Source organism: Setaria italica, chromosome IX (genome assembly GCF_000263155.2).
Source record: "Setaria italica strain Yugu1 chromosome IX, Setaria_italica_v2.0, whole genome shotgun sequence".
In the NCBI taxonomy this organism is placed as follows: domain Eukaryota; kingdom Viridiplantae; phylum Streptophyta; class Magnoliopsida; order Poales; family Poaceae; genus Setaria; species Setaria italica.
In genome coordinates this window covers 54,006,496-54,028,517 of record NC_028458.1, presented here as the reverse complement: position 1 = coordinate 54,028,517, position 22,022 = coordinate 54,006,496, and the positions used below count along the sequence as shown (strand labels likewise).

Genomic DNA, 22,022 nt, shown 5'->3' with positions numbered 1-22,022 from the left:
GGAGGGAAAGAAGAAGAGCCGATCGGCACCGGATAGCGAAATGTGCAGCAGGTTCAGGTATCATCGTGCAACGCGACTTTTAGGTGCAGCACCTGACCTGCTACAGCCTCGGCATGTACGGACGGATGCGTGTACCCGGACACATCCTGACCGGAGGGTTTTTCTCTCAGATAATCGCTGCAGGCCGCAACCTAACCAGGCTTGGCCTGTGTTGCTGCGGCGCCAGTGTCAAATGCACACAGCATGCATAGCTCTGAAGAAATGCGAGGCCTGCAGGGTGAAGTCTTGCCCTTGTACTTGTAGTAGGTTCCAGGTATCCAAAGAAAACACTGAAGGTTGTCACTTGTCTTGCGGATGAAAAGTAGCATGCGACAGGGGAAAGTATGTTCGACCTTCTAGGTCCTGAGCATTACGGAATAAGGATGAGTAGGTGAACAACCAACTGTGCTTTGCTGGTGCCAACTACCAGCTACTAGGTGAACAACCAACGGTTCTTCACAGAATCACAGGTGAACAGTTCACAATAGACGACGACCCAGCTAGGCGTATAGAAGGGATGAAAGCGCGTTTCGTGCTGCAAAACGGAGGTCAACAAGAAATACTGTAGTAGGCTAGTAGCCATGGAACCCAACTAGCCAACTGCTTGTTCGGACCTTGCAGTTGCAGCGACATGCAAGCAACATCTTTCTTTTTTATCAACGTGACTATATGTTTCTCTTATAAACTAAGGAGCTAACATACACTCCGTATCCTGTTTTGATTTCTGAATATGCTGTTCTTATCCACACTCCTGCATCACATTACACTTTGACCGACTAGTACAAAAGTCAAATCCCAACGACCAGTTCCTAGTACAAGTCGTATGGCTTGCTGACGTATAAGTGATCCTGCTTGGCACCTTCGTTCCTTCCTCCATAGTTTGCTTAGTCTTGACCAGAACTTATTCTACTGTTTGTACTAGCTAGTAGTATGTGAACGATGTGTACTGGTAGCATATGCTTCCGTTAGAGCTAGCAAACCTTAATGTGAGATCATCAACAACTACCTCCCATTGTATTATCTTTTGTTGTGACCACCTGATGTCAGTAATGATGCTTCACGTTAGGAATCAGTCCGAGTAGTCCATTGTGTATTTAAACAGAGACACGCTTTCTCGTGTTCTATGAAGACTGACTATGAAAAACTGCAGTTGTATGTGTATAGAACAGATAGTTTTTACAGTCCTGTGCTGAATATTGTATTCCTTTCCAAAGCCCTGGAAAATAAGCGTGGCAGTCAATGATGGAAATCACCTTACATGTCGCACCCTGTCTTACCTACGGTTAATGTGAATCGAGAAAGCAAACGCACGAGTGGTAGACTTTTCAGATACGGATAACTGAAAAGAAGCGTTCCCTGAGATGCAGAGAAAAGTAATTGATACGTAGTTTCGAATTTTTGTTCTATGAATTTTCAGTAAGACCACCACAGAGATGAAAAGTAAGACAACGACAGAATGAAGAGTAAACCAGCTGCCTTATTCTTTGTGATGTTTCGTGGCGTTGCCACCAACCATCGTTGTTTGTTCTGTTCTTGCATATATTCAAACTTTAGTCCACTGTTCAAAATGTGGTTAAATGTTTACTTCATCGACTATGTTTTCGCATCAATAGTTAGATAGGGAAAAAAAGGAGAAAAAAAAGAATCATGTATCATCCATTCCCTCTTTTCCTTATCTATGTTTGAATCATGCATTATGTTATAAATGTTTGTTCTTGTAGGAACTAGCAGAGAGTACTACTGAGTACAAAATTGGAGAGCATAAGTAGGTTAGCAGGCTGATATGTCTTCGGCTTTTCAATTGAAAAGGCCAGAAAACTAAAAAAAAATACGCAAAAAACGATGGTGTGCCAATATATTTTTTTTTCGAAAGAGACGCTAACTAGTGTCTCAAATCTGATAATCCTCAACACTTTGACGCGTGAAATGTACAAGTACATGATCGAACGAATGATTTCTTGGTGCAAATGGATTGTCTCGTTAGATCGTTCTCGCAAGCTAAAAGGTGTGTGCCCCAAATATTGTTGATCGTGAAACGGTGGTGAAGACTGCTAAATATAATAAACATCGGAGTACGATGTGTCTCGAGCAAAAAGTGGGACACGTACCACACGTAGTAGAATGCGGCTTAACTGTAATGCTTCTGACACTTGTTCTTCAGCAATCAGCATCCATACGTAGTAGAATGCGACTTAACGGTGGTATTTGATTGTACTATCAAATACCAGCAAATTAATAGCACTGTTCTGAGAAAAAGAAGGTGCAGTAAAATGAGCTCATTATGGTGAAGAGGACTGGTAGTGAGTTTATTTTTACCGAGTTGTTCAATAGTACTACAAGCATGCGCAATTAACATCGCAATCCTCACGGCCATCTGCAAAGTTGAATACTATATGAAAGCGACTTTCATCTCAAAAAGTCTTCAGGCTTTGTCGTCACGGTGATTTCGTGTTCGGCTTCTCATCACCAAGTCTAAACCCTTTCAGTCAGTCTGCTCAATCCAGTACTCAAGATCGGCATTATACGGTGGCGTCGTCCTTGCAGATGCAGGCACCTACAACTTGCGATGTAAACTGAAGCCCAGAGCTGAGCTGGCCGTCAACATGTATGAGTCAGAGTTTGAATTTTGCTACGGTACATCTGAAGTGTCGCCAGTGTTTCTGTCTCGTAATCTACGAGTATCTACATACTGCATACAGTCCGAATACAGACAGTACATGCAGCAGTCAAAATCGACCGTGAAAACCAACACATCTACAAGTAAACGGAAGATCAAAGGTGCAAGATCTACTGGCAGATTGCATCATCAACCCATATGAGCAGAAGCTGCGTTGCGTTGGAGTTACTAGGACTAATCTATGTGAAGAACAAGAACGAGTCGACCGTGAGCGGTGTCTTAACTGCTAACCATGTCTTGATCAGAAAGGGAAGGGAACGCGTGGGTGGCCGGCGTCCATATGGCACGCGCCTGAGGAAGACGAAGACTTCGTGGAGACTATACCCCCGGCCGCCTCCAACTGCTGTCCTCCGTGCGTTCTGCGTAGATTTGGGAGACGAACCCGTCCGCGCCGGCCGCCGGGCACATGTCGCGTGCTCTCATGCACGCAGCGAAAGCGCATCGGCAGCCAATCAAATTTACAATACACTTGTTGGAAAAAAAGATGCAAGTGGAAGAAGAACTGTTAAAGAAAAAGAGAGATTCAAGTTGGGGAATGTTAAGATTTTTGGGGAGTTTAGATATATTGTGCAAGAAGCCCAAGATAAGCTTGTACCAACAGCTCGAGATATTTCGGAGCCTTTAGACAGCACAGTGGCCGCTTTTTAAATTTAAAATGAAACGACTGAGCTGTCCCAAGTCCCCATTCCCAAGCATACTCGATTGCTCGTCAAACAATTGCAAAGACCAAAGAACACATGCCCAATTCTCTCCAAACAATGCTATTGCCTGAAGCGTACGAAAAGGATAGCCGCACGAGAAGGAAAAGGAAGCTACAAGAACAATAACACAAACACAAGAGCTGTGATCGAGTTGACCGAGGGGAACACGGTCTACAGTAATGAACTTGCCCCTGCAGCCTCACCTAATCCTCTTATCTGAATTCTTCTATCGCTGCCTAGTTGCCTTGTTGGCCAGCCTCCCTCAACAACTCTAGGCAACTCGGCGGCGTGGAACCGGGCCACGCCCCCGCTAAAACCGTGGAAAAGGTATGCCCCCGCACTCCGGGGGCAGGTACATGACTACGCGCCCAACTCACCATGGCATGGCAGGGATTCTTGCGATGGGTCCGTTCCTCTTGTTCGGACATACGGTGGACTTGCCTTTCCCTTTTGTACAGCAGCTGAAGCTAGCATAGCCTTCTTTGCTGAAATGGTAGCTGACATAATCTGTTATTATGTTAAAACAAAAATCCTAGAGCATATGCCTGTAATCATGCCATGTTTACAGCATGTCCCAGTTGTTACAGTCCAAATAATCTGAACTCGCCGTATTATATCCTCCCTGGAACATTCAACACACGCTTGTCCCAAATGAAAAATACTACCTCGATTATTCAGCGCCTAAGAGAAGACCACGTCGTATCAACACGTTCGAAAACTTAAAAGTAGCAGCCAGGCCGTTGTGTGCTGTTTCGTAGAGATGGGAAATGAAATCCCCAGATGAGACTGCAAAACTGTTGACCGGGTCAGCCCCGACCGAACCTTCCACGCACACGACAACCTCCCAACAACCGCGCGCGCTCGCGAGCGTGCCACCACCATTACATATAGCACGGCTCCCCTTTCCCGTCTTCACCAGCTGCAGCTTCAAGCCTTCACCTCCCGTTGCATCGGCACCTCTCGAATCATCAACGACAGCTCAAGCCAGGTGCTCCGGGTACCAGTAGCCATGGCGCGGCCAGGCCACACGGCGTGGCTCCTTGTCGGCGCCGCCATGCTCCTCCTGGCGTCCGCCGCGACGGCGCAGGACTGCCTATCCGCGAGGTTCAGCAACGGCCGGACCTTCGGGCGGTGCAACAGCATGCCGACGCTCGGCGCCAGCCTGCACTGGACGTACCACCCGGAGAACGGCACCGCCGACATCGCGTTCCGGGCGCAGTCGGGCGCCGACGGCTGGGTCGGCTGGGGCATCAACCCCAACAGCCGCGGCATGGTCGGCAGCAGCGTCTTCGTCGCGACGCAGAGCAGCGGCTCCCCTTCCGTCCTCATGACCAACCTCGACTCCACGTCGCCCAGCCTGCAGCCCGCGACCCTCAAGTTCAACGTGCCCGTCGCGCCCACCGTCGAGTACTCCGGCGGCGCGTACACCATCTTCGCCACCATCGCGCTGCCCGGGAACGCCACCCAGCAGAACACGGTGTGGCAGGCCGGGTCGCTCAGCGGCGGGCAAATAGCGCCGCACCCGACGGCGCCGGCGAACTTGGCGAGCGCCACCAGGCTGGACTTCCTCTCAGGCTCCAGCACCGGGGCGTCCAACTCCAGGCTCCGCCGCAAAAATGTAAGCTCCTCCTCCATTTCTCTTCTCCGGTTCTTCCCCTCCGGTTACCTTGACTAATTATCCAACGAAACAGATAACAGCAAGACGATATTTTGTATAATTTTTTAATGTTTGATTGATTGCCTCTTCTCCTCGTCGACTTATTCAGACGTTAGGTTTCTATAAGTTATTAGGATGAGCGATCAAGTAGATGACGGCGACGTGGTGTTGATTGAGAGGCGGCTGGGTTGGAGATGACAGGAAGTATGAAAGCTACATGATCGATCGCATCAGTTTAGACGTGACATATAAAATCTGCCAGATGGTCTAATAAAACTCGATTTGCTTGCTTCACCAACCGGATTGATGTGGGATATATAGCGGGGTGGTGGTTTGCTTTTTCTCTTATCATCCATTCATGCTAGACTAGAAATCAAAAGGATGGGGGTCAGAATCCAATTCCCAGAAGCAACGGCACGTCTTTCTGGGGAGTAGTAGTTGAACGAACCTGCTAGCCACTTCAAAAGTTGATGCGTGATGACAAATTTCCTGCTTCCTGACGTAACACAGACGATTTTGGCGCCCAGCAACTTCTAACCTTGACTGAAACGTGCTGCAGATCCACGGAATCCTGAACGCGGTGGCCTGGGGCATCCTGATCCCCACGGGCGCCATCATCGCCCGGTACCTGCGCGTTTTCGAGTCCGCGGACCCGGCGTGGTTCTACCTCCACATCGCCTGCCAGTGCTCCGGCTATATCCTTGGCGTCGCCGGCTGGGGCCTGGGGCTCAAGCTCGGCAGCGAGTCCGTGGGCGTCACCTACCACCCCCACCGCAACATCGGCATCGCCATCTTCAGCCTGGCCACCCTGCAGGTGTTCGCGCTGCTGCTGAGGCCCGACAAGAAGAACAAGTACAGGCTCTACTGGAACATCTACCACCACTCCGTCGGCTACTCCGTCATCATCCTCGGCGCCATCAACATCTTCAAGGGGCTCGACATCCTCAAGCCCGCCAGCGGCTACAAGACCGCCTACATCGCCGTCCTCGCCACGCTCGGCGGCATCGCGCTCTGCCTCGAGGCCATCACCTGGCCCATCGCCATCCGGAAGCGCAAGCGCGACGCCAACAAGGCGACCAACGGCAACGCCGGCTGGCAACAGGGCGCGTGATGAGAATCCACGGCCGCGCACGGTTGCCACGATGCGCGTGTGGGCTTAGTTTTGCTGCGAGCGAGTGATGTGATATCGATGTTGTGCCTTTAGAGATACTGTTTGTACCTTTCTTGTTCCTGGTTCTGCAGAGTAGCTCCTTTCTCTTCTGTTTTAATTAGGGTTCTATGACGGAATTATTTGTACACACTTTTTTTTTCTTCTTCTCATTATTGATGTATGATTAATTTTATTTATATGCATAGTGTATGGTTTAATCGACTAGTACAACTGCACAGATGTTGTGGATGCATTCCGGTCACAATGGCAAAAATAACAGAACGGTTGCTTTCGGCCAACTTCTTCAGTCAGCCTGCAGGAAGCAGCTGTTGGAGATTTGGTCGTGTGCTCAGCAGGAGACGATAAAACAGCAGCAGGGGGAGTTCTCTAGACGGATTTGGTATCGTCACGGAGCGAAAATCAGGGCATGTCTTCGTTGTCCCCTCTCGATTTGACGGCATCGTTTCAGGCCAAGTTTTGAAAAGATCACATGAAGAAGTTCTGAAGCTCACCTTTTAATTCAGACAATCTGACACCAGGACATATAAACCATGGATCGAAAAAATCAGGGGCAAAAATAAAAAGACGAAAATGATCCTCTTGTGAAGCAACCTAGTACGAACGACCCGAAGATGTAGATGAGCTACTATATTCGTGTCATGTCCGTGTATTGCTTTTGGTCTCAATCATTTTTTTAAAAAAATCCCGGGACAGTGGCAGCGAATGAGTTGCCATGGTTGACACGCCAACGAAGGATCAACCTGCCCATGCATTTCGTCCAAGGTCAAGACAGGTATGCAAGCATGATGGTATAATGCGTTGATCGGTTGATGTGCTGGTTGCAAGGACATTCGGCCCATTAACACTGTCAGAATGTTGCACCGCTGGGCTGGACGATGATTGAGGTCCGGGCGGGGGTACACTCACTCAGTCACTCAGCACGGAGGGCCTGACTTATAATCCACATGCCTTCTTGACAAGCCCACCCCGAAAAGGCAACTGGCCTTCCAGGCCCATTATACGACAAGGAAGGCCCGCTAGGGCGCCGCAAGCCCTTCGGCATCGTCGCATCGCCCCGGGTTGCTCGTGCCGTGCCCCCGTGCGGTTGCGGCTGAGTGAGACCTGTGAGTTCCCTTCTCCGGCCGCCAGCCGCCGCCTTCGTGGGCAACCGCGTAGCCGACACACGGAATCGCCACCAGCGCGGCGGTCCGCAGCCCGCCCTACCGCACCCCTACTAGTCATCCACCGCAAGTCCTAAACCTTCTCTTGAGCCGAGCGAAGCCGCCGCCGGGAAGCCGTCCGGGATGGGATACAACCGCCACAGGCGCGGCCGCGGATCCTCCTCCTCGTCTTCGCGCCGCGCCAAGCAAGAAGCATCCATGTAATAACACGCAACTATTTCATCTCTGCTTGCACTATATTTTAACGGTCTGTAGTTAGTATTAGTGAGACGAATCAGTTCAACTTAAGGTCTCGATTATAATTCTTAGCCCGTTTTTGATTAAATGTAAAAAATTTTCCGTTGTGGTATCGTTTTGTTAAGTTAGGTGGGGTGCGTTTGCTCTTCTTGCTGCATAGATATTGTTCACTTCAGTTTAATTTGTGCTATTGGATTATAATATTGATATCTTCTTTTTACAAATGGAGTAAAGCCAGACTTTTAATCTTCAATTTCAGGGATGATGGTCCTGGGACGTCACTTCCAAGGCAGGAAGGTACGTGTTTTTCTTGTATTTTTGGATATTCTGTGGTTTGAACATGTCGAAAACTGATAAATTAATGTATCATGTTGAGATATCTTTAGTTCTTTACATGAAAAGAAATTGTCTCAGCTGTCAATTATTTCAATTTTTCCTTGTGCGCCTCCTTAAACATAACAGTAAACATGACCAGAGTTAATTATTTCATATGCTCCATCATATCATTCTTTTATAAACCATCACATCCAGTTTAAGGATTCACCAAATCACTTTGCAAATTTACATCATGTGTCAGAAGTCAAAATCTTAATCTCACTGCTGAGAATATCATTTATTTATCCAGAAGACACTGAAGAGGAATTCAAAGGTTCAAGAATTCAGCTCGCAATGTGGGTAGGTGCACTATTTCGTATACAATCATTTGGTGCTCATTTGACACTTGTGATTATGCTCTGCATTTGTTGTTGTATAGGACTTTGGGCAATGCGATGTTAAAAGGTGTACTGGTCGTAAGCTTTCAAGATTTGGGCTTCTAAAGGTAACACACTACTTGATTCACCAATATTCAAACGACCAAACCCTTCTCATCCACTCTGAACCAATATACATGCTAAAACTGACGAAATACATGAAAATATACAAATTAGGATACCCATTGGTATAAGGCAAAATTTGCTGTGGGCATGCAAAGTGATGTCGATTTGCTGATGGACACCGAAAAAAGTACAATTGGCTGGTGGACACTCTAGTTTTGTGATAATTTGCGGAAGACACCGCATTAATTAAAATAATATTTTTGGGCTGAACATGATAGAGATATAGTGTGAATGGTCATTTTTGCCCCCTGGCTCCACTGGTCAGCCCCTTCTTCCTCCTCCCTTCTGCGATTTCTTGCACCTAGACTCGACCGATCGCTGTGGCCCCTGGACTTGTGGCAAGCCGCGCTGTGCCGAGCTCTACAAACCCATCCCTTCGCCAAGCCCGAGCCCTGCCGTCCAAAGCCACTGCCGACCATGGCTAGAGGCTCGACGACACGCGGTGGTTTGCATCAGGCATGAGGTCAGCAAGAGCGGAGCTCTAAATCGAGCTAGACAAGTAGAAATTGAGGTTGTCCCAAGTTGGATTAAGCTCATCCACTCATGAATCTAAAGCTCCTAATCTTGTATGGAGTCTTCCCTTCACTTCTTTCCTCTTCCTCCTCCCGTTCCTCCTGCAGGCCCCACGGTACCCCTGCGTCTGCGCCCGCGGTGTTGCTATCTGCCATCGGAGCTCCTCCGGGCGAAGCTCGGGCCAGAGGCGGCGCACACCGCTTGGGGCAAGATGGCTGCAGGGAAGAGCAGGCGCATGTGGCCACCGGAGCTTCTTTGAGTGGGGTGGAGCTGGGACTGTGGGGCGGCGTAGGTGGAGGTGCTGTGGACGAAAGATGGATGGGATATGGGGAGTTGCTCAGGCTGGCGGATAGCACAGCAACGGCCAACGGGCCTTGGAGAAAGTGGAGGGAGAGGAAGAAGAAAGGTCTGACCAGTGGGACCAGGGGTAAAAATGAACATTCCCTCTATTTCTCTCTCCTATTCAGTCTAAAAATATTATTTTAATCAATGCGGTGTCTTCCAGCAAATTATCACAAAACTAGAGTGTCCACCAGCCAATTATACTTTTTTCGGTGTCCATCAGCAAATCGACATCACTTTGCATGTCCCACAGCAAATTTTGCCTTGATATAATGGTGTAATTTTTTTAAAAAAACTAAAGATTGCTCCAACTAGTATTCATGCTGGCTCTGCTCAAACTAGTGTTCAGTTTGTTCTTGTAAACACACATTTTGTCAACACTAGCAGTCTAGCACTCAGCTACAAAAAAATTAGCTGGTCTTAAGAAGATTGTTATTTGTCTTCCAGGAGTTGCGAGTGACCAATGGTTTTGGTGGTGTTGTTCTCAGGTATTTTTACAATGTATGCGTTTAAACATTTTCTATGCTGTAAATTTTAAAAACAAACTAAAGATTGCTCCAGTAAAATTGGTCTTTGAGACACAATATTAGTTCTGCTGCTTACTTGTTTTCATTCCGTTCTGTTTCAGCCCTGTTGGGACACAATGTGTATCTAAGGCTGATCATTCTATTGTGCAAAGAAAAGGATTGGCTGTGGTTGATTGTTCCTGGGCACGCTTAAGTGATGTCCCTTTTGTGAAACTCCGCTGTGGTGCTCCTCGTCTCTGTAAGATAATTATATCTAAATAACTTCAATAAGACAGTGCATCTTTGATGTTCATTAATCATCATTACGAGTTATGCATGTGGTCCTTGGGATTATTCTGTCCTATCTGTTCTGCATGGATCCTAGTAATGCACATGAATACAATCTACTAAATGATTATGTATAATGTAGAAAGCAGCTATCATTTCTAAATTTGATCATTTTGTCAAATTTACTGTTGTTCGAAGTTTGATCCTGTACAATTCCATTTTGGGTTGTGACTTTGGCTCGTTGTTCTTTGCAAAGCTGATTTTCTTGTTTTTCTTTATCCAAATATTGTCCCACCTACAAATGGGAGAGAGCCTATGCAACTAAGTAGTCTGAGAATGTGGCTTTATATATTATACAAATCAGAATTGTATCTGTTCAATGGAACTGGTTTATTTTGACGTTTGCAGTGCCATGGTTGGTAGCAGCAAACCCTGTGAACTATGGCCGCCCATGTGAACTGTCTTGTGTGGAAGCTTTATCAGCAGCCCTCATAATATGGTAATTTTTTGAAAGCTTACCTAACAGAAGTTGCTGGCGAACTTGTTGTTGGATGTAGAAGTTAGTTGTTATCAGGTGTCAGCTCATGCTATTTATGTATTTGCAGTGGGGAGGAAGATACAGCACATTTACTGCTAGGGAAATTCAAGTGGGGCCACGCATTCTTGTCGCTAAACAGGTTAGTCCAGTGGAATATTTAAAATATCATATGCAGGTTGTAGTGGTTCTGTACTTAATGATCATACATTGATTCCCGTGTTTATGATACATACAGTAATGGATGTTTGAACACTATACCATCTTGTGCAAACTACAATCTGTATTCTGTAAGCAAAAGCTGGATAGATGAAGTTATTTTCTGCCTCCATAAGCTGAATGGTTACCTAACCAAGGATGTTGCCAAAGACAATCCATGCTGTCCTGTATACACTAATAGCACATTGGTACCGTATTTCAGATATTTTTAAGAGGCAGCGTATAGCATATATCATTGTACCGCTTTTTCACCATTATCCAGCAAATTTCAGAAGGCAGTTGCAGAGTCATGTTAAGGATAGAGGTCATTCAGTTATGGTTAAAATAATATGAGTCATTGCAACCATCCAACGTTATTTTTTCATGTCAAACCTTCAGCAGTTTATGAAGCCTGAATTCTACATACTAGGTGTGCCCCTTTCTACATGATGCATTTAGGTCTGGTTGTCACACCCTTCTTTTGTAACTATGTGCAGAGACCTCCTGAAAGCATACTCCCAATGTGAAAGTGGCTCTGAGATAATCAATGTGCAGAACTCCTGGTTATCAAGTAACTCGAGTGTTCCAAAGCCACCTGTAAATGGTAATAATCTCAGAGACACCGGGTTTTCCACAATCTATCCATCTTTAGATCACTAAATTGATTCTGTGGTCATTAATTTTGCTTAAATATTTTGTGTGACAAGCAGAAAAATCACGTCGAAGCACAGAGGAAGGATCTGAGGGTGATTCTGATGATGATTTGCCACCTCTGGTGGAGAATTTGAACCACTTGAACCACAACCAAGATGAGGAAAGCGAGGAAGGATCTGAGGGTGATTCGGACAACGATTTGCCGCCTCTTGAGGAGAATTTGAACCACTTGAACCTCAACCAAGACAAGGAAAGCGAGGAAGGATCTGAGGGTGATTCTGATGACGATTTGCCACCTCTTGAGGAGAATTTGAACCACTTGAACCTCAACCAAGACAAGGAAAGCGAAGGAAGAAAGTAAAAGTGACTAAAAAGGAAGAGTTTAAACGGTGGGGTCTTCATAACAGTTACAAAATAATTGAGCAGAAGTGGTATAAGCGCTTGCTGTGAAACAACCCACGGTAGCATCTTTCAGTATCTGATCTGAATAAACTTCAGTTGTCTTTTCGTCTGAATCATGGATTCATTCATGGTTGAAAATGAATCCTTGTACAGCTGTGGTGCATACCTGTGTAGCACAAGCTATGGAAATAGAAGAGGGCCCTCGTAACTTGAGAATTATAGCGTGCGAATTTTTTGTGCCCCGTACCCCCTTTCCAGAGCTTTTGAAGCTCTACATCGTGAGTTCTTTTGGCAATGGACGGGTCCATGTGTGAAAACTGAAATTATTATTCGAATAAAGCAATGAAGATACATGTGCGGTGTGCATTTTTGTGGATTGACGAGTACACATTCTAAGTAGTATAGTTGTCAGCGCATCATCAGCGCGTAACAATGTTATTGATCACGTACTACATATACATATATATAAAATAAATGCGGTGGTGTAGGTCGGCGCGGCGCTCAGGCGAGGAATTTCCTGAGCCTGGCGGCGGCCTCCAACACCCTGTCCCTGCTGTTGAAGGCGCTGACCCTGACGAACCCCTCGCCGCCGGGGCCGAAGCCGCTGCCCGGCACGGTGATGACGTGCGTCTTCTCGAGGATCTCCGTGAACACGTCCCACGAGCGGCGCCCCGGGAAGCGCACCCAGACGTAGGGCGAGTCGGCGCCGCCGTACACCTCCTTGCCGAGCGACGCGAACGTGTCCACCAGCACCCGCGCGTTCTCCTTGTACACGCCCACGACGCGGCGCACCGCGCCCCGGCCTTCCTCCGTGGAGAGGCAGGCGACCCCGCCGGCCTGGGCGACGCTGGACGCGCCGTTGAAGCAGGTGCACACGATGCGGTCGAAGTCGCGCGCGACGGGGGATCCGTCGGCGTAGCGGAGCTCGGCGGGCACCACCGCCCAGCCGAGGCGGACGCCCGTGAACCCGGCGAACTTGGAGAAGGAGGAGATCTCGATGGCCACCTCCCGGGCGCCGGGCACCTCGTAGATGGACCGGGGCTTGCCCTCCGACACGTACCACGCGTACGCCGCGTCGAACACGATGATGGAGCCGTTCCGCCGCGCGAAGTCGACGAGCTCCCGCAGCTGCGCCGGGGAAGCGACGTGGCCCGTCGGGTTGTTGGGCGAGCAGAAGAAGATGACGTCGGTGCGCGGCACGCGGGAGAGGTCAGGGAAGAAGTCGTTCTCCGGCGCGCAACGCATGTAGGCGATGCCGGCGTACTTGCCGGCCTCGTCCGCCGCGCCGGTCTGCCCCACGATCACGCCGTTGTCCACGTAGCCCTGCACACGGACATCACGGTCGAGCATGTGAATCGTATCGATCAGCTGCTGCAGAGACGATCTGGCGGCCCTGCCTGTGAAATGGGTTGTCGTACCGGGAAGGTGGGATCTTGGACGGCGATGCTCACGTTGGGCCCGAACAGCGTCTGCGTGCCGTGAATGCACAGGGAAGAAGAAGGTGAGATCTCTTTAGCAGTAGCCAAGATGGCAAAAACAGCTCAGTAAACCAAGTCGCTGAGTGTACCTGGAGGCGTGCGATGTCAGACTGCGCTCCGTCCGAGATGAACACATCAGACTCTTTTATCCCCATGTCTGGGTACACTTTCTCAGCAATGACCTTGCGCAGATTCTGCACATTTTCACAAAGCAAAGCAGATCTTGGTTCAGTGAACTGCCACATGGGCTTGCTGTACGTAACTGTAGGATTAACTGAACTTCAGAGTTCAGTGCTGAGGGTTCTCTGCATTACCATCTGACCCTGCTCCGGTCCATAACCCTGGTATCCTTCTGGAGTGGATAACGCAAGTGCATACTGCAAAAACAGGACAGCATTTTTTTTAATTCCAAGTACACAAACTGGTAATCTATTTAATCAAGCCGATGAAATAATTTGTTCAATGGTTTCACTTTTCAGACGTGCATGAACCCGCACCAAAGTCAAGCAAGCAAGCCTAAAATTTGTTCAAGGGTTGCAGTCATCGAATCCCATGCTCCTTTTTGTCCCCTGCTGTCAAAATGTGGCATACCGGTACTTCCTCCGTTCCAAATTACAAGTCGTTTTAATTTTTTTAGATGTATAGATATATCTAGATAAGGTACGTATATCTAAGTGCATAGCAAACTATATAAATCTAAAAGAGCTAAAATAACTTATAATTTGAGACATCGACGAAGACATCCATTGACCAAACGATTTGGAAACTGGAAATTGCTCTCTCGGGTCGGTGTAATTTAACCCATATTATAGGTTTGGCCAGGACCAGGAGAGTACGTCAGTTTACAGATGCTGTGGCAGTATGTGTGGAAAACAGCGAGAACAGGGAGGCCATGACGTGGCTGCAGTGACGTACACCAGGCCCTCGGGGTCTCGAACAAGGGGAAAACCTTGACAAAGGAAGGACCTTTCGAGTTTTCTCGGTAGAAAAAGTCCAGCATGTAAAACAAATGACACACAACAGTAAGTTCAGCTAATTTTCCAACTGGTGGAGCAGAAGGATCTTGGCACTTACTGAATACTAGTACAACATAATCTTCTTCTACGTTTAGGCGAAAGTTCTCTTATGTAAACGAAACGTGTGAGAATCTGGTAACACGCGAGCATGACGTTAACATGTTGCAGTATTGATTTAACATTGTGCAAAGCACTCATGCATGGTGAACAGCACAACCAAATATAATACTCCTTATGTTCTACAAACGTAAAAGCATTTCTAGTTTTGTCATAAGTTAAACTATATTACAGTAAGTTTTACCAACTTTATATAAAAAAGTATCAACAGCTACCATATCAAGGAAGTAGACTACGAAAATATATATTATAATTATAATATATCCAATAATACTAATTTGCTACTGTAAATGTTGTTATTCTTTTACCTATAAGCCAGTAAAACTGAAGATGGTTTGACTTTTAAAATCTGAAATACTTATATTTTGGGATGTACTCTGTTCCAAATTGTAGGTTGTTTTAGCTTTTTTAGTTCATAGGTATTATTATACATCTAGACACTATATCTAGATGTATAATAATATCTATGAACCTAGAAAAGTCAAAACGATCTACAATTTGAAACGTAGGAAGTAGGAAATAATTCAATGCTGATGACAGACACAATCTAGGACAACGATCATTTCGACTATTTTGGGTAAGAAACTAGCTAGAGAGCAAGTTTAGAAAGATAAGTACGTGGACCAAACAAGTAGGAGTAGTTCACTTCTTGTGTCTATAAGAGGATAATGTCAGGTAAGACTGCATTAACGGCCCTATATATCTCCTCACGCCCAAATTAGTTTTCTGCTGCAAACATTATTTCTTGGCAAGCCTAGCAAGTTCAGTCTGACTCAACATATCCGTTATTTATATCCAGGCAGTTTGATCAGTTTGGTCGTTGTAGCGTCTGTCCAAAGTTGCAAACGGATCATCACGACTAGACCGCCTGCTAGTCTCTTGCTCAATAATTTTTAGGATCCGTCTTTGAGATTAGATCTCAATTTGACGTTATGATATGATCTTATTTATCCATTTAACATTTTGTTTTGCTGGCTGCATGAGCATATAATTGATCAGCCACACGCATTTTCCCGCAAGGCAGGGATATCGTCTAGTTGCTAACCATTGCTCTAGTTTATATATCTGATGAAAACCGCCGGAAGTGTCACTAAAATAATTGGCTATTTATGCAGCCAAAAAATATAATTAGACTGACAATATATTTTTTTTATTAAAACACCTCATGTAGCTTTATATTGTTTAAAAAAATTTCGCATGCCTGCATGTTCAGAGAAAAAAAAGGAGAAAAGAACAGTTCAACCTTCAAATAAAGAACAAAGAATACCTCAGCCATAGCTGACGTTATGACGCTTGGAATGGGTTCAGTTGTGTCACCGATACCCAAGCTTATGACCTTAGCGTCAGGGTACTTCTTCAGGTGAGCTTCACGCTTCATGCTAATCTGATGAGGGAGGATCAACTTAACATGTTAGTTTTAGCGAAACAACACGGCAAATTACTACGCTTGTCAAGTTGGTACCTCCGGGAACAAGTAGCCCTTCTGAAGCTTCTCCATGTTTGGATTGCGAAGAACGCTGGTCCGCACAGCTGAATTGGAGTAGTAGTAACATGGAGGAAGATGTTAAACATGATGAGATATCAAGAATGCAAGAGGAAATTACACAGAAACAGCTAGCCATGCCATGGTCTTGGTGTAAGCATGCAGTACCTTCAGTCTTCACATGAGGAGCAATAACATCCAGTGGAAGGACAGCCTTCTCAAGGAACCTGCATGGAGGATGAAGCAAACGGAAGAGACAATTAAATGATTTGAAATCCCTAATTATGAATGCACGTATCATCCACACACTAAAAATAAGCTGAAAATAAATAAATGAACTGCTGTGTGCCGTACTTGGTGGAGATCATATTTGCCGGCATGGATGAAGCTTGGCTGCCTATACTAGACAGAAAGCTTGGGAGCTAGAATGTGATGTCACTAGGCTGATAGCGCTTGGAGGCAAAAGGATGAGCTCCTGATGGACGTGTTTGCAGTGTCGGAGCAGAACCAAAGGTGGCAAGAGCAGAATGCGAGCAATGCTGGATTTATAGAGTTCAGAGAGCCTGGCTATCGGCTAGCTGGGTCGAAAAGGCTCGCGTTGAAAAGTAGCCTGCTCCTTTCCGTAGACTGCTGCCCGGATAGTCCACCTTGAAAATGTTTTCCATGGTTGGAAGCAATCTGAAATGAGTTTCAATTCTTTCAGACAGATTCTCTAGGAGTTTTTAGGCGGTCCTTGGCTATGCATAGTTTTGTCCCCCTTGGCAAGCTATGTCCACACCGGCACTGATCACCGGCATGCCACCTGTACAGACAGCCCACCGGCATTCAATGCTTGCGTTCCATTGTCACCAGACCGCGAACTTGATGAGAATTCACAGGATGAGATCTTCTAATTTAGGCGGTGTTTGGAACACCGCGTTAAACTTTAGTACCTGTCATATCGGATGTTTGTATACTAATTAGGAGTATTAAATATAGTCTAATTACAAAATTAATTGTACAGATGGAGTCTAATTTGCGAGACGAATCTATTAAGCCTAATTAGTCCATGATTTGATAATATGGTGCTACAGTAACCATTTGCTAATGATGGATTAATTAGCCTTAATAGATTCATCTCGCGAATTAGACTCCATCTGTGCAATTAGTTTTATAATTAGCTCATATTTAGTCCTTCTAATTGGCATCCGAACATCCAATGTGACCCTGCTAAAGTTTAACACCTCGTATCTAAACACCCCCAGGAGGTAAAAGTTCCAGAACCAGAACACGGCCAGGTCAGGTGAAGAGTTCCTTGGACCATGTACTACTTTTTTTTAGATAACTTGGACCATGTACTACTTTTTTTAGACAATGGATGATATATTTTCAGCACATTCTCTTTCGGGAATGCATCAGACCGCAACTATAAAAGTAGTCACCCCTACAAAGTTACGCACATGTGAAGGACCCACAGCCGGGGAAATACCGGTTTCTAACCCCATTTAGTACCGGTTGTGCAACCGATATTGCTAGTTCGGTATTAAAGGGAGGCCTTTAGTAATAAATCAAATAATCGGTACTAAAGTAGGCCAATTTAGTACCGGTTTGTATAAACAACCGGTACTAAAGGTCTTTTTTTCTATTTTTTCTCATTTTTTTATTTCTTTATTCTATATTCTATATTAGTATTTCGTATTTGTTTCGTATACTAGTTCTCGTACTCTAATATATATAAAGTTGTATTTATCTATAATATTGCATTTGAGATAATTATATATATAGACATATTGTGCATATACATATATGAATAATATTACATTGTATCAACTTTCCAATTTCAACATTTTGGAGTAACTATTCTGAACCCAAGTCCTGACGGTGATGCAGATTTGATCCATCATTATGGAACTCCCCCGCTGGATTTACTACCTCGTCCAGAAGAAATCCATCCAGGTGTTCTTGAATTACCCTGATTTTTTCCATCTCGAGGAGTGCTTCCTTCATGTCTCTCACCTATATCATTAGCAAATATTATTATATAGTAGATCAATGGGTTTGCACAATTAGAACTAATTTATTGTTAAGAAATTTGTATATGTACTCTGAATTCGTGGTCGACTATACGCTTGGGACCTACAAAGTCATGGATGAACTCACATACGTAGTATCCGCATAAATTATTCCCCAGATTCTATCTCAAACACTATGTATATGGCAAAAGAAGTTATGAAATATTTGTTGTATTCAAGGAAGTGTTACGAGATGTGGAAATTCAACACAGACTTGGAATTCAGGCTTGAAATCAAGTTCCTCCTTGAATTCACCTGCGTGATGTCGACGGAAGCGAGCCCATGCTTTGTTAAGAATGTCTATAAGGTTTTTGTATTGATATTTTGATTTCTCCGAAGAGTCCATGATATAGATCGCGCTTCGATCAACCGCGATAACAAGGAGTATCCAGTGGAAGCTGTACATATATGCATAGCCAAAGCTAGTTAGTCTTATGTTTAAGTGCTAGTTCAAAAAAGAAAAGAGATGGAAAACACGCTCACTTGAAGTTGTATGGTAGAAGTATGTACTTCTTGTAATGTTGGTTGTCTAGGAACTTATATATGTTGTTCAAGGTCCGATTTGGTATATCTCTTAGAGTTGTCTCGTTTATAATATCCGGGTCCATGAAGCCGATGTCATAGTATCCTTTTCTCCGGCAAGTTTGAATCTCCATCCTGCATGATACAAAATCGAATAGAAGTTAATACATCGCACAGAGCAAATTAAAGACTTACAGAACCCAAAAACTGATGAGTGACTTGTCAAGTATATCTTGATTGTAAAGGAAATAGAGTTCCTCTAGCAGCACATTTATAATGTCTTCCCCACGGAAATAATGTTGATCTCCAATCCGAACTTCGAGCATTAGCCACCAAAAAAAGATTCCTGACCCGCCGCAACAACATCTTCATGACATCTTTGCAAATAACGAAGCATTGTTCTCTCTCACGTGCTCATTTTCTTTGGCTTATCATGAGGGCCAACCCCTTTACCGCGAGAGGAACGACGATCGCCCCTACCATAGCCACTACCTCCAGCAGCAATAGCCATCTCTATGAACCACAATTTATTTATTAGCCTATATTTGCAAATGACTAAACTATGAACAAATTATATTTTTTCCCATAATTTATTTAGCTCAAACATAACAATAAATGAAAAGTTTCTCCATTGTAGCTTATTCTAAAAATGACTAATTACGTATCTCTATTTCATCTTATTATCTCTATGTACCACACTTTATTTCGCTCATATTTGCAAATGACTAAAATATGAACAAATTATATTTTTTCCGATAATTTATTTAGCTCATATTTGTAAAGGACTAAGCTCAATTATTTCTCTAATCTCATATCAATTTCTTTGACTAATACGAAATATAGCATACAAAAAATTGTAGCTTATTCTAAAAAACACAAATAAGAGCTCTAAATAACACATGCATATAAATGAATTTTTTTATCCATTGTATCTTATTCTAAAAATCATAAATTACTCTAGTTCTAAAGCATAAAACTTAGTATACTAACCACGTATCAAGGGAGGATGAAGTTTCTAACCTTTAGAACACTTGAATGAGTGAAATCCCCATGAAATGGTGTCCAATCCGGCAGCACCTCCCCTATGGCGCCATGGATAGGATGAAGCCCGAACTGTGGTGAATGGCTCGGGTAGGAGGAAGAAGATGGGGGGTTTATAGGAGGGAAGTTAATAACGGTTGGAGGCTGCACTCGGTATTAAAGGTTGCATATTAGTACCGGGTGGAGCCTCCACCCGGTACTAATGTGCAACCTTTAGTACCGGTTGGAGCCTCCAACCGGTACTAAAGGACGTCACGGGGGACTCCTAGGGACCGGTACTAAGGGTTAGGATAAATGCTCAGTTTTCCGGTAGTGACGACTCAGACTGACTGTAGAGATGGTTTTGTGCCTTCTGTGTCTGCATACCCTGCATGGCTACATTGCCCAGGGACGTGCACATGTGCAACTTTCCAGACAACTGCCTGAAACTGTTCTAACTGGGATTTTCACTGGCATTCCCTCATGGCCTGATTATGTGCTTGATTGATTTTGAATGTTCGTGCAGTTCCGGGAATAATTTTCTTTGCCGACCTCAGACCTGACCATTACCAAGTCCTCCGATCACTTGTGTAACCGTACAGAACGAGGTTCGTTGAACAACCTCTGGACTCCTAGAAGACATTAAGCGAACCTGTGCTCTTTTCCTTTTTCTCTAAAATGAAAGCTACTTATTGACCATTGTATAAAAATATGTATAATTGCTGAGTGCGTCGACGCACCTGCTAGGGTAAAACATATATATGCATGTGTCTATCATCAACTCCGTACTGCTCGACATCTACTAGTTCCATGTCTATTCTTCTTCTTTTTTTCGAGAGGGGCAAGGTCAATTTTGCCCTCATTGTACACTAGCTAGAAATTCAATGGAATGACAATTGCTAATCTATGTCTGTTGCTAGGTCCTGACCTAACCTTAAAAACAAGAATATCTACAAGGTGCAAATAAGCCAACTGAGTTGACTCCAAATCTCCTTATTGTTTTCAGGTAGACCTTCTGAATAGCTAGGTAATTAAGTCAAGTCACAAATTTCAGTTCCTCCTGTCAGGGTCAATGCTACGAAGGTAGTAGGTAAGAGTGATTTTTGTCATTAATTTTCAGTAAATCTTTTCTCAGTTTGTGGAAGCAGAAGTAGTATAATCTGGCCTCTGAACTTGGATGCTCTTATATACATCAAATAAGGGGCATAAGGGAATGATATGTGAGAGCATCATGTACGTAGCATTGCACTTTGCAGATAAACGGATATTTTCAAGAAAATGAAAAATCACTAACCACAACCAAAGTATTAATAAAGATAATAATTACTACCTCTGATCTTAGTTATATATATATATATATATATATATATATATATATATATATATATATAAATATTTTATTTTTTAAACTAGCTTGCTTGTCCTAAACGACACCTCTTAGATTATATATGTCCGTGCTGCACTGCTGCTGCGATTTAGGGTTTTGGGTTTTGACGGGTCATCCATGGATGCCGAGCTTCGAGGACCTTGGGAGGCAGGTTGGCCGATGAATAATGTGAGCGGCCGGCAAAGTGGCGAGGTTAAAGTCAGCAACTGAAGATTAGCATCTCCCTAATCACGTACAGCTGGTTAGTGATAGTCTGCACATGAAGCTCACTCGACATGCATTCGTGGTCAACCAACAAATAGTGGTTGGTCAGCTCACGCATTCATACACACATCAAGTACTCTCCATATGCATACACATTATTAATTAGAACTTGAATAATTGCAGTATTGTTTGATTAGCATCGGCAGATGTCACATATTGTTTTTCTATACAATATCACATACACAAATTTTAATTCATATACGTATCAAATCATTCAACTCCACCAAAAGAAAAATATCACATATACTCTAGCAGAAACGCACAGCCAGGTTTTGACGTTTCAGATGCAATGAACATACAAAAGAAAAGACAAGGGACTTGTGCATGTGTCACGGCAGTTGAAAGGAAAGAAAATGCAATGAACCTTTTACCTTGGTTAACAACAGCGTTGTTCCCTCGTTGGATTGAACGTCCAGTACTTTTAGAGTCACGGCAGAGTCACGGCAGTGATGTGATCCCGTCGTTACTTCGTTTTCACTGTGTGCACGTTTTCTGCTCCATGCAGAGCTTTTCTTGCTGGGAACTCTCCACAGGTCGTCCATCAATTTTGTCAGCATCAAATTTGTCCTTGACCGTCTGTCTATGCGTGAGCATTTCGTTCGCTCCTCCAGCTTAATGAGAAGAAAATTCAGGACGACGCTGCTTAGTTTATAATCAAATTGTTAGATTTCAGGAACGCGTAAGAGAAATGGGTGCCATTGTGCTAACAGCATGTGGGAGTTAAGA

General features: G+C 44.6%; 3 protein-coding genes across 4 annotated transcripts; 2 read left to right on the top strand and 1 right to left on the bottom strand.

The window, feature by feature from the left end:
* The first annotated feature begins 4,321 nt into the window (after positions 1–4,321).
* On the top strand, positions 4,322–6,449 carry LOC101767196 (cytochrome b561 and DOMON domain-containing protein At3g25290). The gene is made up of 2 exons (XM_004985301.3): positions 4,322–5,035; positions 5,634–6,449. Exons 1-2 carry the CDS (start codon positions 4,427–4,429, stop codon positions 6,183–6,185), a joined length of 1,161 nt encoding a protein of 386 aa, XP_004985358.1. The 5' UTR covers positions 4,322–4,426; the 3' UTR covers positions 6,186–6,449.
* Positions 6,450–7,298: 849 nt separating this feature from the next.
* On the top strand, positions 7,299–12,309 carry LOC101766095 (ribosome biogenesis protein TSR3 homolog). Of its 2 annotated transcripts, none has more exons than XM_004985299.2 (10): positions 7,299–7,605; positions 7,902–7,939; positions 8,271–8,317; positions 8,397–8,462; positions 9,823–9,863; positions 10,004–10,140; positions 10,578–10,668; positions 10,775–10,846; positions 11,400–11,506; positions 11,613–12,309. In XM_004985299.2, exons 1-10 carry the CDS (start codon positions 7,529–7,531, stop codon positions 11,915–11,917), a joined length of 981 nt encoding a protein of 326 aa, XP_004985356.1. In that variant the 5' UTR covers positions 7,299–7,528; the 3' UTR covers positions 11,918–12,309. The 2 variants fall into 2 exon arrangements, with proteins under 2 accessions (XP_004985356.1, XP_004985355.1); XM_004985298.2 differs by having other exon boundaries at positions 8,268–8,317.
* LOC101766781 (aminotransferase ALD1 homolog) lies at positions 12,268–16,563 on the bottom strand. Its single transcript, XM_004985300.3, has 8 exons — positions 16,407–16,563; positions 16,221–16,279; positions 16,032–16,099; positions 15,837–15,953; positions 13,751–13,813; positions 13,526–13,630; positions 13,377–13,427; positions 12,268–13,281 (listed from the first exon to the last, which is right to left on the bottom strand). Exons 1-8 carry the CDS (start codon positions 16,430–16,432, stop codon positions 12,460–12,462), a joined length of 1,311 nt encoding a protein of 436 aa, XP_004985357.1. The 5' UTR covers positions 16,433–16,563; the 3' UTR covers positions 12,268–12,459.
* Between the last annotated feature and the right edge of the window lie 5,459 nt (positions 16,564–22,022).